The 21,699-nt window shown below is 38.7% G+C and overlaps 1 protein-coding gene across 1 annotated transcript; it reads left to right on the forward strand.

The window, feature by feature from the left end:
• The first annotated feature begins 3,155 nt into the window (after positions 1-3,155).
• On the forward strand, positions 3,156-21,699 carry gabrg3 (gamma-aminobutyric acid type A receptor subunit gamma3). The gene is made up of 9 exons (XM_089001766.1): positions 3,156-3,370; positions 5,135-5,298; positions 9,711-9,778; positions 11,757-11,980; positions 13,797-13,879; positions 17,152-17,289; positions 17,361-17,513; positions 19,358-19,557; positions 20,998-21,699. The coding sequence occupies exons 1-9, from the start codon at positions 3,159-3,161 to the stop codon at positions 21,277-21,279; spliced, it is 1,524 nt and encodes a 507-aa protein (XP_088857892.1). The 5' UTR covers positions 3,156-3,158; the 3' UTR covers positions 21,280-21,699.

Below are 21,699 nucleotides of genomic sequence, written 5' to 3' on the forward strand. Positions count from 1 at the left end.
TTGTCTGTGACTGTAAAGTGTCCTTGAAAGCTTTGGAAGGCGCTTAAAATGTAATTTTATTATTATTATTATTAAAGGCGTGTAAACTGCAAGGTTAAAATTCCCATCATCAATCAGGCTCCACAAATAAGCCATCTGTAGACTTGAAGCAAAAAGCTTTCAACCCAGGTAAACAGACCACCATTGATGAGGAACAAGGTAAAATGATCGCAGAGAAAGCACCTACAAGGGATCATTCCTCAAGATGGTGAAAGAAGAAGGCTACGTTCCTCATCAAGTGTTTAATGCTGATGAAAACGGCCACTCCATTCCATCAAGCCATCAACGACCATCACAAATGTCAATAAAATGACTTTATGATACAGTACAGTTTATTTCTTTAATTATAATACCATAGCACATTTATTATACATAAAATAAGGTATATTATATGTTATATATTATATTTTATGTATTATATGTTATAGGTATATTATAATTATCTATAGTTTTAAGGCTTAGAAAATTAGGTTTTATGGGGACCTGGGAACGGATTATTCTCATTTTAATGGTTTCCTATGGGAAATAATTTTTTGGGATACACACTTTTCGCCTTACTCTGTCTGGGAACCAATTCAGTACGTAAGCCGAGGTATCACTGTAGATAGAAAGCTAGCTAGTTCTCTAATAGATAGCTAACAGATAGCCCGCTAGCTAGATAGCTAGCCAGATAGATAGCCAAAAAAAGCTAGGTGGATAGCTAACATAGCAAATAGCTATATGGTAAATCACAGAAAAAAATTTATCATCCTGTTGTTGACAAATTTTCGGTTCATTCAAACACAGTAAACGCAAGTCGTAACTTTTATGACCCTAGCATGATTCTAAAACAACAGCTACGTCTACTTTGCGTGTATTTTGAGTTGCTACTGGCTGTAAAAGTTAGACAAGTGCCGCTAAGTGAAAGCCGTGGCTTAAATAGCGCGTGAGCATATTAAAGATAGATCTAATCACTATATTCAAAGTTGCATTTCTCCGTATGAAGCTTAATCTTCCTTAATGGAAACAACAAGCCGGCGGCACGTGCTTGATTACACGCACATGTCGGCTCGGCAGTTAGCGCACATTATAAATCCATCTTTCAACATCTGGCTCACAGCTGCTTGCGGAGGATTTAGTTGCATTTAAGTTGCTTTTTGCGTCGTCGGCGCAGCGACTTAAGCCGCCCGGCGACAACCGTCACGGCACAAGTGCAAACAGACGCGCCGGATAACCTTTGGACACACTTACCCGCGCCGACTGACGCGCTCTTTCCCTCATATCGTGGTTCGCACCTGTACAGGTTTACGGTTACCGTGGCCACAAAACAGTCCAAAGGAAACATTAGCTAGCTAGCTATCTTCTGGCTAGCTAGCTAGCTCTGTTAGATAGCTAGTTATCTATTAGCTATCTAGCTAGCGAGCTATCTATTTGCTATCTAGCTATCTTTTGGCTAGCTAGCTAGCTCTCTTATCCCGCTAGTTATCTATTAGCTACCTAGCTCTGTATTTTTTTTAGTTATTCTGGGTTGAGTGAACGCTGGCGCGTGTGGCTGCCGCGGGTCACCGACAGAAAAACATATCATGTGACTGTAAACTAGCTAGCTATTACCTAGCAAGCTAGCTATTACCTATCCATTAGCTAGCTAGCTCTCTATCTTTTTGAGTTATTCTCGGTTGAGTGAACGCTGGCATGTATGGCTGCCGCTGCTTACTCAAAGAAAAACGTATCATGTGACTGTAAGCTAGCTAGCTCTCTTAGATAGCTAACTAGATAGCTATTAGCTATCTATTCGCTAGCTAGCTCTCTATCTTTTTTAGCTAGCTGTGACTGTACGCTAGCTAGCTATCTTAGATAGTTAATAGCTAATGAGCTATTAGCTATCTATTCGCTAGCTAGCTCTCTATCTTTTTGAGTTATTCCGGGTTGAGTGAACGCTGATGCGTGTGGCTGCCGCTGCTCACCCACAGAAAAACGTATCATGTGACTGTAAAGTGACCTTGAGAGTTTTGAAAGGCGCTTATAAATGAAATTTATTATTATTATTTAATAATAATAATACTTGATACACCTAACTGAAGTCCAAGATGAATTTCAAACATAAAACAAGGATAATTATTTAGATTCATTACGTATTCAATCAAATAACATACCTTTCAAATGCCCACTAGCTAAATGCTAAACACACAAGGCAAAACACCTCGAGTGGCTAACAAAACTAGCATCGACTTTGTGAAGAGAACTCTTTGAAATTACTTTTTTCCTTCACCTGAAAAAAAAACTTGACGTTTTGTCAAGAAACAAATATATATATATATATAAATCTTTACCCTTATAAAAGCGTGACTTTAAAGATAAATAATATCCGTATTTATTCATCGCGTATTTGTGTTCTTTGCAATTCACTTTATGACCAGCAGAGGGAGGCAGCAGCTCATCGATTGAATGTGCTGGTGACATCTTTATAATAATAAGAATAGTTACCTAGCTAGCTATTTGCTATCTAGCTAACTACCTAGCTTGCTATCTATTTGCTATTATTATTATTATTATTATTATTATTATTATTATTATTATTATTATTATTATTATTATTATTATTATTATTATTATCTGGCTATCCAGCTGTCTATATAGCTAGCTATTTGCTATCTAGCTAGCTTCCTAGCTTGCTATCTATTTGCTATTATTATTATTATTATTATTATTATTATTATTATTAATATTATTATTATTATTACTATTACTATTACTATTACTATTACTATTACTATTATTATTAAAAGTAATACTGTACACCAAGAAAACTGTGTTTTCCAAATGTAAGCATTTACCTGAATGCATCACGATGATTATTAACTTTAATTATTTAAAAATAGTTACAAATATTCTGTGACAAAAAATAACAAATCATTTTCTTCCTCCTTCCTCTCCAAAAAAATAAACCCCGCCCCACCCCACTCTGACCTACCCGGGGGGGAAACACTTGTCTCCAAGTATAGTGTATACACAACCCTGGCTAGTCGCACATCTTCTCTCCACAGCCACCTGCACCTGCTTCTCAAGTCATGTGATGCGCAAGCCCCCTTTTGGCATGATGATGATGATGATGATGAAGAGGAGAAGGAGGACGCGCTCCGATGCTGCGCGCAAAAGCCGGGCAATATCCGCGTTTTGGATATGAACTGAAAAGGGAAAAAAAAAATGTCTTTCAGGGGAATGCGAATGGGATGAAGAAGATTCCAGGAGGACTTGGAAACACTTCCAATGCAAGAGACCAGAAGCTGTTGGCCAGCATGACCTCCGCTTGGTTGCCTTTGTTCCTCGTCTTCTTTGTGACGCTCAATGCAAGGTATGTTATTTATATATGTATTTTTATTTTTTTTTTTTTTACAAAATTCGGAATAAGGGTGAAAATACGGATTTGCCGTAAATTGTTGTTGGTCATTTCTCAAGTTAAAATGAGGGGGGGAAAAAAAATGTCCATTTCACAAACTGGTAACTTTTCATGGGGAATGAATGTGTATTTATTAACAGGGATTTGTAATGGAAATGTATGTAAAAATTAAAACATAAAATAAAAAGATCGAAAAGTAAGTTTTTTTCCTAAGCAGATATCCACGCAAAAGAGATGTAACCTTTAAACAACATATGAAGGAGACATCCACAATTGTTCAGTAAGCCACAATAATGTGAGTGGCTCTTTGCAGAGGACAAATAATATATATATATATATATATATATATATATATATATGTGTATATATATATATATATATATATATATGTACTGTATATATGTGTGTGTGTGTGTGTATATATATATATATATATGTATGTGTGTATATGTTTATATATATATATATATATGTATGTGTGTATATGTTTATATGTGTATGTGTGTATATGTTTATATGTGTATGTATATATATATATATGTGTGTATGTGTGTATATGTTTATATGTGTATATGGATATATATATATATGTGTATATGGATATATATATGTGTGTGTATATATATATATATGCGCCAAGAGCACTCAACTTACGAAATTAATTGGTTCCCAGACAGAGTGTGTAAGGCGAAAAGTGTGTATCTCAAAAAAAAAATTCCCATAGGAAACCATTAAAATGGGAATAATCCGTTCCCGGGTTTCCATAAAATATACTTTTCAACTAAATAATCCTTAAAACTACACACAAGATACCTTATTCTATGTATAATAAATGTGCTATTGTATTGTAATGAAAGAAATACACTGCATTGTATCATAAAGTCACTTTATTTACATTTGTGATGGTCATTTATGGCTTGATGGAATGGCGTTGGAGGTCGGAGGTCAAAGGGAATTGCTGTTTGGAAAGAGAGGCGCATTACATGAGGACTGTAATTAAAGAAATAAACTGTGCTGTAAAATAAAGTTTTATTTACGTTTTTGATGGCTGTTGATGGCTTATGGAAGGAGAGTCACCTTCCATAAGGACTGTTGGTAACTTCACCTCTGGTGCTATTCGGTCGTGTGCTTCCCCCGAAAGTCACTCCGCCAGCCGTTGTGGGTGTGTATTATGAAAATAGTGCTCATTATAAGGTTTAATTTTCATAAATTTGACGTTTGTAAGACAAAAAGTTTGTAAAATAAGGTGTTTGTAAGTTGAGGTCTCACTGTATATGTGTGTGTGTGTGTGTATATTGGATTGTCCTCTGCTTAAATTCTTGATGCATTGACACCGTGCTATTCATTAGCCTGTTAATGGCATTTACCATTGTGTGTTAGCATTGAGCTAAACATTATTTATTGAAAAGAAAGCAATGCCATTTGGTTTATATACAAGCAACTGCTTGTTTTTTGGGTAATTTTAGAAGTTAATTGGGGGAAATGCAAACAAACAAAAAAAAAACAAAAAGAAAAAATTAATAATAGAGTAATATATAAAAATGTATATTTTTCTAACTCCTAATATCCTGTTATTTGATAATAACTACATTTTATTTGTGGAAAACGAACAATTCATTTATCAAAGATTGCATACAAACATTTTGAAGGATATGCTTTTTTTTTTAGGTGCAAAATGTAAAAATGACCCATTCGTTAGTGGATGATTCTATCCAATAGGAACATCTGTGCGTTTAGACATGTGACCTCGGACTACATGGAGGACTACGAGGACGTGACGGTCCACCCCATGTTCTCATCCAAATCTCAGCAATCGGAAGCCACAAAAATCCTCAACGGGCTCCTCAAGGATTACGACCGCAAACTCAGGCCCGACATTGGAGGTAATTATCAAAATTATTGATATTGGATTTGCCTTTATTAGAAATTTGCATTCCACAGCAGCAAACTTACAAAAGGAATGAAAGTAGAACAACAAAATAGAGGAGCTGCTGTAAAGGCAGCCACTCTCAAAGTCAAAAGAACAAAAAAAACAAAAAAAAAGTAACCAATAATACGACAACACAAAGACACTGTACCCTTTTTGTTACATGAAGCAGTTCTAGATGAAAGAGGAGAGGATCAAAGCGTTTTTTTCACCAGTGGATCAGGGATATCATGGTGGAATGTGCACGTCGACTACAAGATAAATGTTGAAAGCAAACACGCAGCTGTAGCATCCTTTGACGAAAAGAGATTGTCTCACATAAATCCGCTTCAATTCCAAGCCGCGACAGTTCCACATACGCATCGGCGCTCTGCGCTGATGCTCCTTTATTAGAGATCATATTCATACGGCCCTTTGTTGAAGTGAGTTGAGGAGTTTAATTTGGATAAAAGTTGGGCTTTTGCTGCCTCGGGAACTACGGTGAAGTGAGATGAGGCGCTTCATTTTGACAAACGATGCACTTTTTCAACTGTCTTGTGTTGGATGTTGCTTTTCATTTCCACTCTATACAAATAATACTAATACTACTACTACCTCTACTACTACTACTACTACTACTAATAATAATAATAATAATAACAATAATAATAATAATAATAAGAAGAAGAAGAATAAGAATAAGAATAATACATTTCATTTATAAGCGCCTTTCAAAACTCTCAAGGTCACTTTACAGTCACAGGATACGTTTTTCTGTGGGTGAGCAGCGGCAGCCACACGCGCCAGCATTCACTCAACCCGGAAGTAACTCGGCTAGAAAGCTAGTTAGCTAATAGATAGCTAAAAGATAGATAGCTAGGCCTTCACTCAACCCGGAAGTAACTCAGATAGAAAGCTAGCTAGCTAATAGATAGCTAAGTAACTCGGATAGAAAGCTAGTTAGCTAATAGATAGCTAACAGATAGCTAGCCAGGCCTTCACTCAACCCGGAACAAAGTCAAATAGAAAGCTAGCTCGCTAACAGACAGCTAATAGATAGCTAAGTAACTCCAATCATCAAATATAATTTCTATGACATGAGAACATCGTAAAATTGTAAGCAATCTAATTCACAATAGCAATTTCATCGCCATGGCGACACGTCTTGCCCTGTCAAAAGCTCTCCCAAAGATGACGCTGATTGATTGATTGATTGATTCATTCGTACACTTTCATTGCTGTTATTTACGTGCAATTACTCCATCCCAGATGCTCGCCACGAACAAAACAGTTTGGGGGGGGCTATTCAAAACCGTTCTGTTGATGTTTGATGATAGATGGGCCTCAATTGAAAGATGTAGACTACATTAGCATCTGGAGCTAGCCGCTAACAAGCCAGTTTAGCTGTCATCTGGTCAGACACATACATTTTTTTAATTCAATCATTCTGCGGCTAACAAAAGTAGCTAAGTAGCCTATGTTTTTATTCAATTCTTCTCCTAGAGTTTTACTTTGGAAAGTGTTTACTTCCTGTTTGTTTCATTATGTCTAAAGAAGAAACCACCGCTAGAAAATGCTAGAAACTATAACTCACACACAAAGGAGCGCATAGTGATGCTAAGTTAGCATGTCGGCTGAGCCACCACCTAGCTAGCTCGCTAACAAAAGTAGCTAAGTAGTCTGCGTTTTGATTCAATTGTTCTTCTAGAGTTTTACTTTGGAAATATTTTACTTCCTGTTTGTTTCATTATGTCTAAAGAAGAAAGCACCGCTAGAAAATGCGAGAAACTATAACTCACACACAAAGGAGCGCATAGTGATGCTAAGTTAGCATGTCGAGTGAGCCACCACCTAGCTAGCTCGCTAACAAAAGTAGCTAAGTAGCCTGCGTTTTGATTCAATTCTTCTTTTAGAGTTTTACTTTGGAAATATTTTACTTCCTGTTTGTTTCTTCGGCTCTTCAAGAAATATTTGGACCACGAAATATGATAAGTATTTATTTCTTAAGAAGAAACACTCGCTAGAAAATGCTAGAAACTATAACTCACACACAAAGGAGCGCATAGTGATGCTAAGTTAGCATGTCGAGTGAGCCACCGCCTAGCTAGCTCGCTAACAAAAGTAGCTAAGTAGCCTGCGTTTTGATTCAATTCTTCTTCTAGAGTTTTACTTTGGAAATATTTTACTTCCTGTTTGTTTCTTCGGCTCCTCAAGAAACATTTGGACCACGAAATATGATTAGTATTTATTTCTAAAGAAGAAACACTCGCTAGAAAATGCTAGAAACTATAACTCACACACAAAGGAGCGCATAGTGATGCTAAGTTAGCATGTCGAGTGAGCCACCACCTAGCTAGCTCGCTAACAAAAGTAGCTAAGTAGCCTGCGTTTTGATTCAATTCTTGTCCTAGAGTTTTACTTTGGAAATATTTTACTTCCTGTTTGTTTCATTATGTCTAAAGAAGAAAGCACCGCTAGAAAATGCGAGAAACTATAACTCACACACAAAGGAGCGCATAGTGATGCTAAGTTAGCATGTCGGCTGAGCCACCACCTAGCTAGCTCGCTAACAAAAGTAGCTAAGTAGCCTGCGTTTTGATTCAATTCTTCTTCTAGAGTTTTACTTTGGAAAGTGTTTACTTCCTGTTTGTTTCATTACGTCTAAAGAAGAAACCACCGCTAGAAAATGCTAGAAACTATAACTCACACACAAAGGAGCGCATAGTGATGCTAAGTTAGCATGTCGGGTGAGCTACCACCTAGTTAGCTCGCTAACAAAAGTAGCTGCTGAGCCACCACCTAGCTAGCTCGCTAACAAAAGTAGCTAAGTAGCCTGCGTTTTGATTCAATTCTTCTTCTAGAGTTTTACTTTGGAAAGTGTTTACTTCCTGTTTGTTTCATAAGCTCCTCAAGAAACATTTGGACCACGAAATATGATAAATATTTATTTCTTAAGAAGAAACACTCGCTAGAAAATGCTAGAAACTATAACTCACACACAAAGGAGCGCATAGTGATGCTAAGTTAGCATGTCGAGTGAGCCACCACCTAGCTAGCTAGCCCGCTAGCTAGCCAGATAGCCCGCTAGCTAGCCAGCCAGCTAGATAGCTAACCAGCCAGCTAGCTAGCCTCGGGTCTCCTGAGGAAAACAGACCAAGCGTTTCTTTCTTGATTTTCCACTCTTGATTAATCTACAAAAAAGAAAAAAGAAAGCAAACTTAATCCACCTGCTTTTGATGAGTTTATATTGGAAATCAAACGCAGATTATCCCGCGGTGTGCGAAGACCACAGAAAAGAAGATTTTGCCCTTTCTCTTGGAATCGATCGGCGTTAAAGCGGCTTTAATGACGAAATTAAACCACATTGTACTCCTTTTCTACACATCATACAAACACGCTAGCGATATGTGATCATGTGACACGCCTAAAGCTATGGATCTCGTAGATAGATAATAATAATACATTTGATTTCTAAGCGCCTTTCAAAACTCTCAAGGTTAATTTACAGTCACGGGATATGTTTTTCTGTGGGTGAGCAGCGGCAGCCACATACGGCAACATTCACTCAACCCGGAAGTTAGTAGATTGACAGTTAGCTAGCCAGCTAGTAGATAGCTAATATATAGCCAACAGATTGATAGCAGGATAGCTAGCCACCTAGATAGCACTATAGCTAGCTAGCTAGTTAGCTAATACACTGAATTAAATACACAGATAGAAAGCTATATAATAATACATTAATACATTACATTTTAAGCGCCTTTCAAAGCTCTCAAGGACACTTTACAGTCACAAACAAGCATAGGTATTATAATAAATAAAATACAATCATAAAAAGAATGCAATAAATAAAATACAATTATAAATAGAAACAAGAGAGAGAGCTACACAGAAAATGCTATTTTAAAGGATCTAAGGGAACGAGAGGTAATAGAAATTTGAACAAGGTCAGATAGGTATGGGGGTGCAAAGTTATGGATAGCTTTAAATGTATATATGTGTATGTATATACAGGAAATAAAGCAGTCACAAAGATAGTAGAAACTATGGAATGAAATGGAATAAAACTATGAATGAAAAGGAATGAAACCAAGCTTATAGATAGATAGCTAGATGGCTAACAAGCTATCTAGATAGCTAATAGTTAGCTAGTTTGATATCTAATGAGCCAGCTAGGTAGCAAATAGATAGTTATAGATAGAATCCTCTTTTGTCCATACATTGCCAGGTATTGGCCATTTGATGTGGTATGCTTTGGAACATATTATTTGGAACATATTTTATCCAAGATTAGGTTTGATAGCTATCTATTAGCTATCTAGCTAGCGTGACATCTAGCGTGCCATGTCGCTCTTCTTTGCTAATTAGCATTGCCTTCCTCTTCCACAGTCAAGCCAACGGTCATCGACGTGGACATTTTCGTCAATAGCATCGGACCTGTGTCCTCCATTAATATGGTAAGTCATGACGAATCTACCGTTAAAGGATAACCAACACCATTTTTTTTTTTTTTTTGGTTTCCTAACTGACATCAGAAAAACATTTTATAGCATCTAAAATACCCAAAAAAAACGCAGGCTGATATTTTTAGTCAAATACAAAACACCAATAAAAATGAGTTAGTGTCCCAAAACTACTTCCCGCCCACTTGTTCGTGATATCACGTGACGTCACTTAAGGCATTGTCATGAACTCAAAAACAAGACTTCCTGAATATTCAGCGCGAGTCTTAAAACGTAAAATATCGCTATATGTGGTGGAATCTTTGTAAAATACGCTCAGTAGAAGTCATTTGAAGTGATTTTACAAATTATGGACGCAACTTGTCCGGAGGCGTCGGTTGTTCCTGACGTGACGTCATGTCAGGAACGCCCCTGACCGAGAAAGCGACACACAATGCATTTTGGGTACTTTGTTTGATCTGAAAACTTTGTGTTGATGGCGAAATTAGAAGGAAACCAAATAAATAACCCAATGGTGAATCGTTGTGTGTTGCACCAAGACTACTATTTGATACTAGTTGACACAAATTCCCAGCAGACAAATCAGCCCATTTCTAACGAAGCTTGGGCGCCATCTTGTGCATTTTCTGGGACGCTACATTGGAGTCTAGATGGCTCGAATTGATACGGAAGGACTTCTTTAATTGATTGCAAACATGTATGCTTTCCTCTTCAGAACTATTTGAATAATATAAATAACTGGATGAGTAACAAGAAAGCATCTTCTCCGAATCTGAAGCCATTGTTTTGATTCTAGAACAAGGCAAAACGTCCTGGCGTGATGTCACGAACAACGGGGCGGGACATTCTGAAACTCGGCATCTCCGGGGTCATTTTGAAGTAGTTTTGGGACACTCATTTTAATTGATGTTTTGCATTTGACTAAAATATCAGCCTGCGTGTTTTGGGTATTTTAGATGCTATAAAAAAATTCTCTGATGTCAGTTAGGTGTTGGTTGTCCTTTAAGCCTTATTTAGTAGAAAATTATGTTTTATGGGGACCTGGGAACGGATTATTCTCATTTTAATGGTTTCCTATAGAAACATTATTTTTGGGATACACACTTTTCGCCTTACACACTCTGTCTGGCAACCAATTAAGTTTTGGGACACTTTAAGTCATTTTTATTGGTGTTTTGCATTTGACTAAAAATATCAGCCTGCATGTTTTGGGTATTTTAGATGCTATAAAATGTTTTTCTGATGACAGTTAGGAAACAAAAAAATGGTGTCGGTTGTCCTTTAAACGTATCGATATTTATTTCATTTTGGAAGGACATTATTATTATTTTTTTTCAAAAGAAGTTAAAATGTTCCTTTTGGCAAAGTTTCGTCGAGCGATCAACGATGCTAACCAATCACCTCCCAGCCTCGTATTGGCGACCACGTATTGGCGAAACTATGCCGTAGATTAGCCAGCTGGAAATGTCTGATGCCTTTTTGTGAGATCCAATTGCGCAAATGCACGCCAACCATTTCTTCCGTCAGCCATTATACGCGTTTTTCACAAATCCCCGCGGTGGCGCACAATTAAAGGTCATCACCCCCCCCCCCTCCCCCACTTTCATTGTCAACGCGCTAGTAATTAGCTTGCTACTTTAGCACTTTTTTTTTTGTCCAAAGGTCAAACGCAACATGAAAATATTTGGAGAGCTTGAGGAAGCCAAAATGTTCCGTAAAGGAACTGTTGCCATGGGAATGTTCTGCGTTCTTGCCTCACGCGGTTAAGTAATGATAGTAATTCAAGCTCCTGGAATCATGGCAAATGGGCAAGATGGAAGTCAAAGTTTTCCAGGGCTGCTACTGAGTGAGCCATGGCTGATTCAAACACACAATTTCAAACATGACTTTTTTTCCCTGCGTCGGTTGAAAATGGACTTAATGGCCCAATTTTGTGTCAATTTCCAAAACGGTTGTCGTCGGTTTCTTCCAGGAATACCAAATCGACATCATCTTTGCGCAGACGTGGACCGACAGCCGTCTGCGTTACAACAGTGAAACCATGAAAATCTTGACGCTCAACAGCAACATGGTGGGCCTCATCTGGCTGCCCGACACCATTTTCAGGAACTCCAAGAATGCCGACGCCCACTGGATCACCATGCCCAATCAGCTGCTCAGAATATGGAACGACGGCAAGATACTTTATACCTTGAGGTAAACGAATTTCACCTGGTATAGCAACAAAAATATATATATATATTTTGGGTTTTCGTACTTATTATAATAATTCGTAAGATTCTAAACCATCTCCATAACCTCTAGCGTAGCAACAGTTGCTATGCTATCTCTCCGTATGAACTTCTACATAGCAACCGTTGAAGGCTAGCTAGCTAGCTAGCTCATGGATAGCTAATAAATAGGTAATAGCCAACAGCTAGCCAGTTAGACAGCTTACAGACAGCCAGCAAGACAGCTAACAGCTAAACATCTAGTTAATGGATAGGTAATAAATAGCTAATAGATAGCCATATAGCCAACCGCTAGCCAGCTAACAGCCAGCCAGGTAGACAGCTAACAGCTAGCCATCTAGCTAGCGAATGGATAGCTAATACAACATCATCATGTTACAGACCAAAAACTGTTTTTTTCCCTCTAAAAGTGGCTTTCAAAACTCTCAAGGTCACTGAATACGTTTTTCTGTGGGTGAGCAGCGGCAACAACACGCGCCAGCGTTCACTCAACACGGAGGTAACTCAAATAGATAGCAAGCTAGCTAGCGAATAGATAGTCAATAGCTAGTGAAAAATAGCTAATGGCTATGGAATAAATAGCTAATAGCTAGCGAATAGATAGCTAAAAGCTAGCAAATAGATAGCTAGCTAGCCAGTGAATAGATAGCTTGAATGGCGCTCTGTCATATTTTCAAATGAGTTTAAAAAAAAGAGGGCACAAAAATATTGTGTTGCCTGTGAAATGTTATCCTCGGCATACATGAAATTCGCTTTGACCCACCTAGCTTAGCATTAGCGTAGACACACAACTGAAAGAGAGGGGTGGTTAACAATTAATATCTCTGGCGATGATGAAATGAGTCATAATCATATCATTGATTATACCAAAATCTTTTTTTTTTTTTTTTTACAAATATGCTTCGGTCCGGGCATCCAATTGAAAAGTGTTTCCATGGCAACCTAATCCAAACGCTCATTTAAATGGGACATCATGAAAAGTGGCTACTGCCTTTTTTTTCTTTTTTTTTTTTTTTTTTTTTTAATTTAATGATGTCGCTTGTAAATGAACTGAAAGTAGAACTTGCTTTCAAGGTCTTCCATGTGACCCGAACTCGCAACTAATTTATCAGCCGCTTTGAAAGGAAGATGAAAGAAAAGAAAGAAGTAGAAAAAAAACAAAATACAGGAGCTGCTGGAAAGCCAGACACTCTTGCGGCACCATCTTGAAGTCAAAAGAACACTAAAAAAAAAATACATAAAAAAACAATATGACAACACAAAGACACAGAGAGTCATTCATTCATCACTTGCTGTACCCTCTTTGTGACATGAAGCATTTGCCGTCCATTTTTTAGCGGTCAAAAAAAACAACAACAACCTTAACTTTCTTTTGTGTCCTCTTCGGCTTAACATTAGCTTGTGGTGGGGTCTTTTTCGGTCCACTAATAGCAAAAGTACTCCACTCGATAGCAAACCATGTCTGCACTCAAAGGGGGTGTGGAAAACTAGTCCGCTATTGTGTTTTTTTATGTCTGTGCCTTCACCACATGGCAAGCTTATAACGCAGATGTGAAAAAGCTCACAGCTTCATCTCAATCAAACGCACTCATATTTATCGTTCTTCACAGAGGATAAAGAATATATGCCCGTGAGCGTGTGTCTTTGTGTGCTGCGCCGCGCTTTGTCGCGACATATGTGTTGCTTGAAGGGTTTTAGCATCATTTTTTTATCAAAATCAAAAAGAAACACTCGGAAAAAATGACGTATTTTTTTAAAAAATACCTAAATTGTCGTTGCAGACTGACCATAAATGCAGAGTGCCAGCTGCAGCTTCACAACTTTCCTATGGACGAACACTCGTGCCCGCTTATCTTCTCCAGCTGTGAGTATCTTTGTTTTTTTTTTTAAACAATTTGAGTGTGAAATTTTTCATTTTATTGTACAGTGATTCCTCAACTTACAAACGTTTTAGCTCACGAACTTTTCGCCATACGAATATTAAATTCGCAAGAATGTAATCTTGGCATACGGACTACTTTTCGACAAACGAACCAAACCACACAGCGCCACGGTGGCTGGCGAACTAGTTTTCCACACCCCCTCTGTTTGAGTGCAGACATGGTTTGCTATCGAGTGAAGTACTTTCGCTATTATGGGTCTGAAAAAGACCCCACAACAGGCTAGTGTCAAGCCAAAGACGACACAAAAGAAAATTACAGTCGAGCAGAAGATGGAGATAATCAAAAATCACGAACGAGGTGTGCGTTTGTGTGACTTAGCGTCCCAGTACTAGTACGCTAAGTCGACCGCTAAGTTGCTACGTGTAGCTAAGGGTGTTTCTGTGTTGTCTAAGCAACGGTCACAGGCAATTGAAGAGGTTGAAAAACTACTGTTGATTTGGATTAACGAAAAGCAGCTAGCAGAGGGTGTGGAAGTCATGGTCGTAAGTACGGGTGGTCGTAAGTCGAGCAGGTCGTAAGTCGGATGTTACCTGCAATTTGATGTCTGATGGATATTTTTGTTTTGTTTTGTTTTGTTTTGTTTCGGTTTGGTTTGTATGGTTTGGCTTGGCTTTATTTTGTTTTTGTGTTTGGTTTTGGTTTGTTATGTTATGTTATGTTATGTTATGTTATGTTATGTTATGTTATGTTATGTTATGTTATGTTTTGGTTTTGTTTTGTTTTGTTTTGTTTTGTTTTGTTTTGTTTTGTTTTGTTTTGCTTTACTTTTCTTTTCTTTTCTTTTCTTTTCTTTTCTTTTCTTTTCTTTTCTTTTCTTTTCTTTGTTTTGTTTTGTTTTGTTTTGTTTTGTTTTGTTTTGTTTTGTTTTGTTTTGTTTTGTTTTGCTTTACTTTTCTTTTCTTTTCTTTTCTTTTCTTTTCTTTTCTTTTCTTTTCTTTTCTTTGTTTTGTTTTGTTTTGTTTTGTTTTGTTTTGTTTTGTTTTGTTTTGTTTTGTTTTGTTTTGTTTTGGTTTGTTTTGTTTTGGTTTGTTTTGGTTTGGTTTGGCTTGGCTTTATTTTGTTTTGGCTTTATTTTGTTTTTGTGTTTGGTTTGGTTTTGCTTTGCTTTGTTTTGTTTGGTTTGGTTTTGTTTTGTTTTGTTTTGGTTTGTTATGTTATGTTATGTTATGTTATGTTATGTTATGTTATGTTATGTTATGTTATGTTATGTTTTGGTTTTGTTTTGCTTTGTTTTGGTTTGGTTTGGCTTGGCTTTATTTTGTTTTGGCTTTATTTTGTTTTTGTGTTTGGTTTGGTTTTGCTTTGCTTTGTTTTGTTTTGTTTTGTTTTGTTTTGTTTTGTTTTGGTTTGTTATGTTATGTTATGTTATGTTATGTTATGTTATGTTATGTTATGTTATGTTATGTTATGTTTTGTTTTGTTTTGTTTTGCTTTGCTTTACTTTGCTTTGCTTTGTTTTGCTTTGTTTTGTTTTGTTTTGTTTGGTTTTGATCACCGTAATGCTTTACTTCGTTTCCTACTAAATTCTGCACCTGTGAAGTGTGTCCTTGTTCTCGCTTGAAATTACATTTTTTATTTATTTATGTATTTTTTTTTTCCCGAACAAAAGGACGCGCACGAGCTATGTAAATAAAGCTGCTTTTTAAAAAGCCGCTCAAAGGAAGCACCGCTGTGTAAATGAATGAGGCCCTTACACTGTTCCTCGCGTCGGGGACGCTCCGGAACAAGCGTTCGCCTGCTGTCATGAATGAAAGACGTCCACCTGTACTTAAGGAAGTCGGCCCGATGTGACAGCCGTTGCCGTGGTAACCGCTCCATCCTCTTCCCACGTGGCGTCCATCCTATAATGTTGGGGACGAAGCGGTCCACTAATGAAGTCATTACAATGCTGATATGAAATCCGCTTGGACGTACAGTCATATAATAATAATAATAATAATACATTTCATTTATAAGCGCCTTTCAAAACTCTCATATAGGAGATATATGCATATCTATCTTGCTAGCTATCTAGCTGGTTTGCTATTAGCTATATATTAGCTAGCTTTCTATCTATTTGAGTTACTTCCGGGTTGAGTGAACGCTGGCGCGTGTGGTTGCCGCTGCTCACCCACAGAAACACTTATCCTGTGACTGTAAATAATCATAAGCTAGCTATCTAGCTTGCTATCTGTTGGCTATGTAGTCGCTACCTACTAGCTGGATAGCTAGCTTTTGATCTATTTACTTCCGGGTTGAGTGAACGCTGGCGCATGTGGTTGCCGCTGCTCACCCACAGAAAAACTATCCTGTGAAAGTGACCTTGAGAGTTTTGAAAGGCGCTTGGAAATGAAATGGATTATTATTATTATTATTATTATTATTATTATTATTATTATTATTATTATTATTATTATCTGGCGATCCAGCTGTCTATATAGCTAGCTGGCTGGCTAGCTATCTGGCTAACTATTTGCTATCTAGTTGGCTACCTTGCTAGCTATTTGCTATCTAGCTTTCTATCTAGCTAGCTACCTAGCTTGTTATCTATTTGCTATCTGTCTAGCTGGCTGTATATTAGCTATCTAACTGGCTAGCTATTTGCTATCCAGGTGGCTACCTAGCTAGCTATTTGCAATCTAGCTGGCTATGTAGCTAGCTACCTAGCTTGTTATCTATTTGCTATCTGTGCTATCTATGAACGTGATCGTAATTGTATATTTCCAGTTGCTAACTTAACAGTTATTTGTTAGCAACTGGAAATATACTATTACGAACACTATTACGGCACTGTTAGCATGTTAGCAATAGTATATTTCCAGTTGCAAACTAAACAGTTATATGTTAGCATTACCCATTGTTAGCGTGTTAGTGATAGCATATTTCTTTGCAGTTGCTAACTTAACAGTTATTTGTTAGCATACTCACTGTTAGGTTAGGATCACTCCAATGTGCATTATGATGAGCCTAAAACTACTTTTTATTTTAACACTTGGATGTGTCCATGCTAACAGTTGAAATGTTAGCATGACACTTATGTTAGCATACCAACTGTTAGAATGTTAGCAGTTGAATTTGGTGTGGTTTTAAGTCTAAGACAGTGAAATAATCACGGTTTTAAATCGGAGAAATTATACAGCCGATGGCATAGCAACTGTTGGTACGTTAGCATGTAGCATGTGTTCTCACGCGGCGTGTTTTGGATCCGTTGCAGACGGCTACCCGCGAGACGAGATGGTCTACAAATGGAAGAGAAACTCTGTGGAGACGGCAGACCGAAAGTCTTGGCGCCTCTACCAATTTGACTTCATGGGTCTCCGGAACACCACCGACGTCATCAAGACCACGGCAGGTACTCGAGAACCCAAGTCCCAAAAGTCTGACCGTCACACAGACTCGTACCCTCCACCAAAACCCCCGTAGGCGACTACATGGTGATGACGGTGTACTTTGACCTGAGGAGGCGAATGGGCTACTTCACCATTCAGACGTACATCCCCTGCATCCTCACTGTGGTCCTGTCTTGGGTCTCCTTCTGGATCAAGAAGGATGCAACACCAGCCAGGACTGCTTTGGGTAAGACGACATTTCCAATCCTCAACCTTCTTTGAAAGTACAGTGATACCTCGGTTTACGAACCCCTTGGCTTACGAACTTTTCGGTTGACGAACGTTACATTTATGAACATTTTACCTTGGCATACGAACTATTTTTCAGGATACACACGGAGCGCCACAATGACTGATGTGTCGTTCGCGAACGAGCCCGTTCTCCTAACAAGAAAATGGCTGTTTTTGTCCTCTATTCCCCACCCCTAGTCTTCGATTAAAACCACGTGATTGGTCAAGAACGCAGAGGGGGAGGTGTTTTATAAAATTAAAGAGACAGGCAGACGACAGAAAGAGAGTGAGAAAATGGATAGAAAACAGTGAAATTTGGACTCGTTTCAACTTTGATTCAGTTCATAGGCAGAGTGTAGACTGCAAGGTTAAAATATCCCATCAATCAGGCTCCACAAGCCATCTGGATGCAAAAAGCTATCAACCCAGCTAAACAGAACACAATTAATGAGGAACTAGGTCAAATTATCTTGAAACCAATACAATAAACTTGAAACCCTAATCATTGAATGGAATTTTTCCCGGCGCTAAGGGGCCTCAGGTGCTTTCTGTAAACAAGCCAGCGTAAAGCAAAAAAAAATGAAACATGCAGTCCCAAAATAGCCGAGAGGTGCCATCTTGTTGCCATGGCGACATAGGCGAGGGAGCGAGGCCGGGGAACGAGGCACGTGCGGAGGTTCCGGGAACGCAAGACTTCGTTAAATAGATCCTACGTATGCACGAGCTAAATTTAGAAATGAAATCATTCATAAAAGTGCCGTTTCTCATTAAAAAAAAAACCATTGGACTGTCATGAAAACGTCATTGGAAACTCTTCAAACCTTAACCCTAATTTCAAACCCTAATTCAGGTTTGAAACCCCAATTCGAAACCTTATTTTCAATCTTCAACCCTGTCTTAATCACTTCATTTGAAACCCAAACACTCATTTAAAACCTTGTCATCGATTTGAAACCTTGTCAGAGATGTTCGATCGGACACTGTGGACAAAGACGCCAACCCAGAAAGATTGTCTTTTTACTGCCGGCAGGAGACGGAGCCATTCATGACAGACGTCTGCAGTCCTCTTTCAAGCTACAGTAAAGTCTCGTTATATCGATATCGGTTATATCGATAGCTAAGTCGACCGCTAAGTTGCTACGTGTAGCTAAGGGTGTTTCTGTGTTGTCTAAGCAATGGTCACAGGCAATTGAAGAGGTTGAAAAACTACTGTTGATTTGGATTAACGAAAAGCAGCTAGCAGAGGGTGTGGAAGTCATGGTCGTAAGTACGGGTGGTCGTAAGTCGAGCAGGTCGTAAGTCGGATGTTACCTGCAATTTGATGTCTGATGGATCTTTTTGTTTTGTTTTGTTTTGTTTTGTTTTGTTTTGTTTTGTTTTGTTTTGTTTTGTTTTGTTTTGTTTTGTTTTGTTTTGTTTTGTTTGGTTTGGTTTTGTTTTGTTTTGTTTTGGTTTGGTTTGGTTTGGTTTGGTTTGGTATGGTTTGGCTTGGCTACGCACGGAGAAAATTACATGCAAACAGGGTCGGATATATCGATAGTCCCGGTTATATCGATATTTTTTCGGACTCTCTTGAATGTCCATATAACGAGACTTTACTGTATTTATTGGGAGTACATGCAAATTAAAGTAATACATTAGTAAAACATAGTTTTCTTGATTAGAATACCACACATCTTGACTTTTAAGCACGAACAGCTGTAAGCAATTGTCCGAAACCCTGACACGACATATTAGGGTTTCAAGAAATGGTGCCTGATTCTCGACTTTGAAACATTTTGTGACTCCGCCCCCCCTCAGGAATCACGACGGTGCTGACGATGACCACGCTGAGTACGGTGGCGAGGACGTCTCTGCCGCGCGTGTCCTACGTGACGGCCATGGACCTTTTCGTCACCGTCTGCTTCCTGTTTGTCTTCGCCGCCCTGATGGAATACGCCACCCTCAACTATTACTCCAGCTGCACCCGCACGCCAACCTGCATGGACCGGAAACGGCATGTAGGTTTTTACGCCGCCTTACCACCGTGTTCAGTTTTCAAGCACGGCTTTGAATTGCAAGTTAGGGTTTGAATTTGGGCGATCAAACTTGTTTTAGAGTCAACCCAACTCATTCGTTGGGTTGTCAAATTAGTCGGTTCATGTTAGGGTTAGGGTTTCAAATGCAGGTTGACATGTCAACCCGTTTTTTTAAATTAAGGCATTTAGTCAGGGTGTGAATTTCAACCACAGAGTAGAGGTTCAAGGCTTGATTCGGGTTGCACACAGATTAGGGTTTCGTTTTACAAAAATGTTAGGGTTTCAAACGACGGTTTCAAAACATTCTTCGGGTTTGAAATTACGGTTTCAAATAAGGATTAGCATTTCAAATTAAGATTTGGAAATTGGTCGGTGCATGTCAGGGTCAGGGTTTCAAATGCAGGTTGACATGTTGTAATGTAAATTTCTCCACTGTGAGACTAATAAAGGCAAATCCAATCCAATCCAATCCAATCCATGTCAACCCGTTTTTTTTTAAATTAAGGCATTTAGTCAGGGTGTGAATTTCACCACAGAGTAGAGGTTCAAGGCTTGGTTCGGGTTGCACACTGATCAGGGTTTGGTTTTACACAAATGTTAGGGTTTCAAACGATGGTTTCAAAACATTCTTAGGGTTTGAAATTACGGTTTCAAATAAGGATTAGCATTTCAAATTAAGATTTGGAAATTGGTCGGTGCATGTCAGGGTCAGGGTTTCAAATGCAGGTTGACATGTCAACCCGTTTTTTTTTTTAAATTAGGGCATCTAGTCAGGGTGTGACTTTCACCACAGAGTCGAGGTTCAAGGCTTGGTTCGGGTTGCACACTGATCAGGGTTTCGTTTTACACAAATGTTAGGGTTTCAAACGATGGTTTCAAAACATTCTTAGGGTTTGAAATTACGGTTTCAAATAAGGATTAGCATTTCAAATTAAGATTTGGAAATTAGACGGTTCATGTCAGGATTTTCAAATGCAGGTTGACATGTCAACCCGTTTTTTTTTTTAAATTAGGGCATCTAGTCAGGGTGTGAATTTCACCACAGAGTCGAGGTTCAAGGCTTGTTTCGGGTTGCACACAGATTAGGGTTTCGTTTTACACAAATGTTAGGGTTTCAAACGATGGTTTCAAAACATTCTTAGGGTTTGAAATTACGGTTTCAAATAAGGATTAGCATTTCAAATTAAGATTTGGAAATTAGTCGGTTCATGTCAGGGTTACGGTTTCAAATGCAGGTTGACATGTCAACCCGTTTTTTTTTAAGTTAGGGCATCTAGTCTCGAAGAGGGTCTCAATTTATGCTTTGTTTTCGAGATTTGTGAGAGGGGTAAGGTTTGAAAAGGGGGGTTTCTCACTAGGTTTGGGATTTCAAAGACTAGTTTCAAGCTGCAGTGAAGTCGGATCATGTCTTTGTTTTTCCAGAACTACTCGGTCCTGGACGTCAGGAGGCCTCCTCATACGGTAGTCGCCCTGAACAACGCCACCTACTGGCAGGATTTGGATGACACGTGCGCCTCGCAGTGTCTGGACGGCAAAGACTGCGGCGCCTTCTTCTGTTGCTACGACGACTGCAGAGACGGCGCGTGGCGGAGGGGCCGCGTCCACGTCGACCTGTTGGACCTGGATGCCTACTCCAGGGTCTTTTTCCCCACCTCCTTCCTCCTGTTCAACGTGGTCTACTGGGTGGGCTATCTCTACCTTTAGCGTTGCTCGCTAAAGGTAGGCATGACAGACATAGGAACAATGACAACCTGTTGAGATGTGTGCCTACGGCGGCGCTAAGATAGTAGGGGCAAAGGCGTCCCTTAAGAAACCCGCCCCTCCCAAAAAATGGGAATAGCCTTTAGAGGCTAAGGTTTTACGTGCTAAGGTAAAATAGCTCGTTGGTTTGCTCATGAGCTATCATGCTACCTTGTTAATTTTTTTGTCTACTTAATAAATGATGAGTTCAAGTCCTAGCTAATAGTAGCCAGTCACCTAATTGCCTTGTTAACATATTTGGGTGAAAAAAAATATTTTTTTTCAATTTGAAGTTTAGTGAACTAAAATTGTGCTGGTAATTCTGCCAGACCTCTGCTCTGATCCGTCCCTGCTCTAAGGTTGGGGGAGCAGCAGACTACTCCC

This window comes from Hippocampus bargibanti, linkage group LG07 (assembly GCF_051943395.1).
Source record: "Hippocampus bargibanti isolate YZ-2025 linkage group LG07, ASM5194339v1, whole genome shotgun sequence".
NCBI classification, from domain to species: Eukaryota; Metazoa; Chordata; class Actinopteri; order Syngnathiformes; family Syngnathidae; genus Hippocampus; species Hippocampus bargibanti.

Excerpts from the sequence above, each read along its gene's own strand:
- gabrg3 (XM_089001766.1), top strand. The coding sequence starts at position 3,159 with ATGCTGCGCGCAAAAGCCGGGCAATATCCGCGTTTTGGATATGAACTG. Across the intron at positions 5,299-9,710 it reads ACTCAGGCCCGACATTGGAG|TCAAGCCAACGGTCATCGAC; the intron begins GTAATTATCAAA and ends CCTCTTCCACAG. Across the intron at positions 19,558-20,997 it reads GCATGGACCGGAAACGGCAT|AACTACTCGGTCCTGGACGT; the intron begins GTAGGTTTTTAC and ends TTGTTTTTCCAG.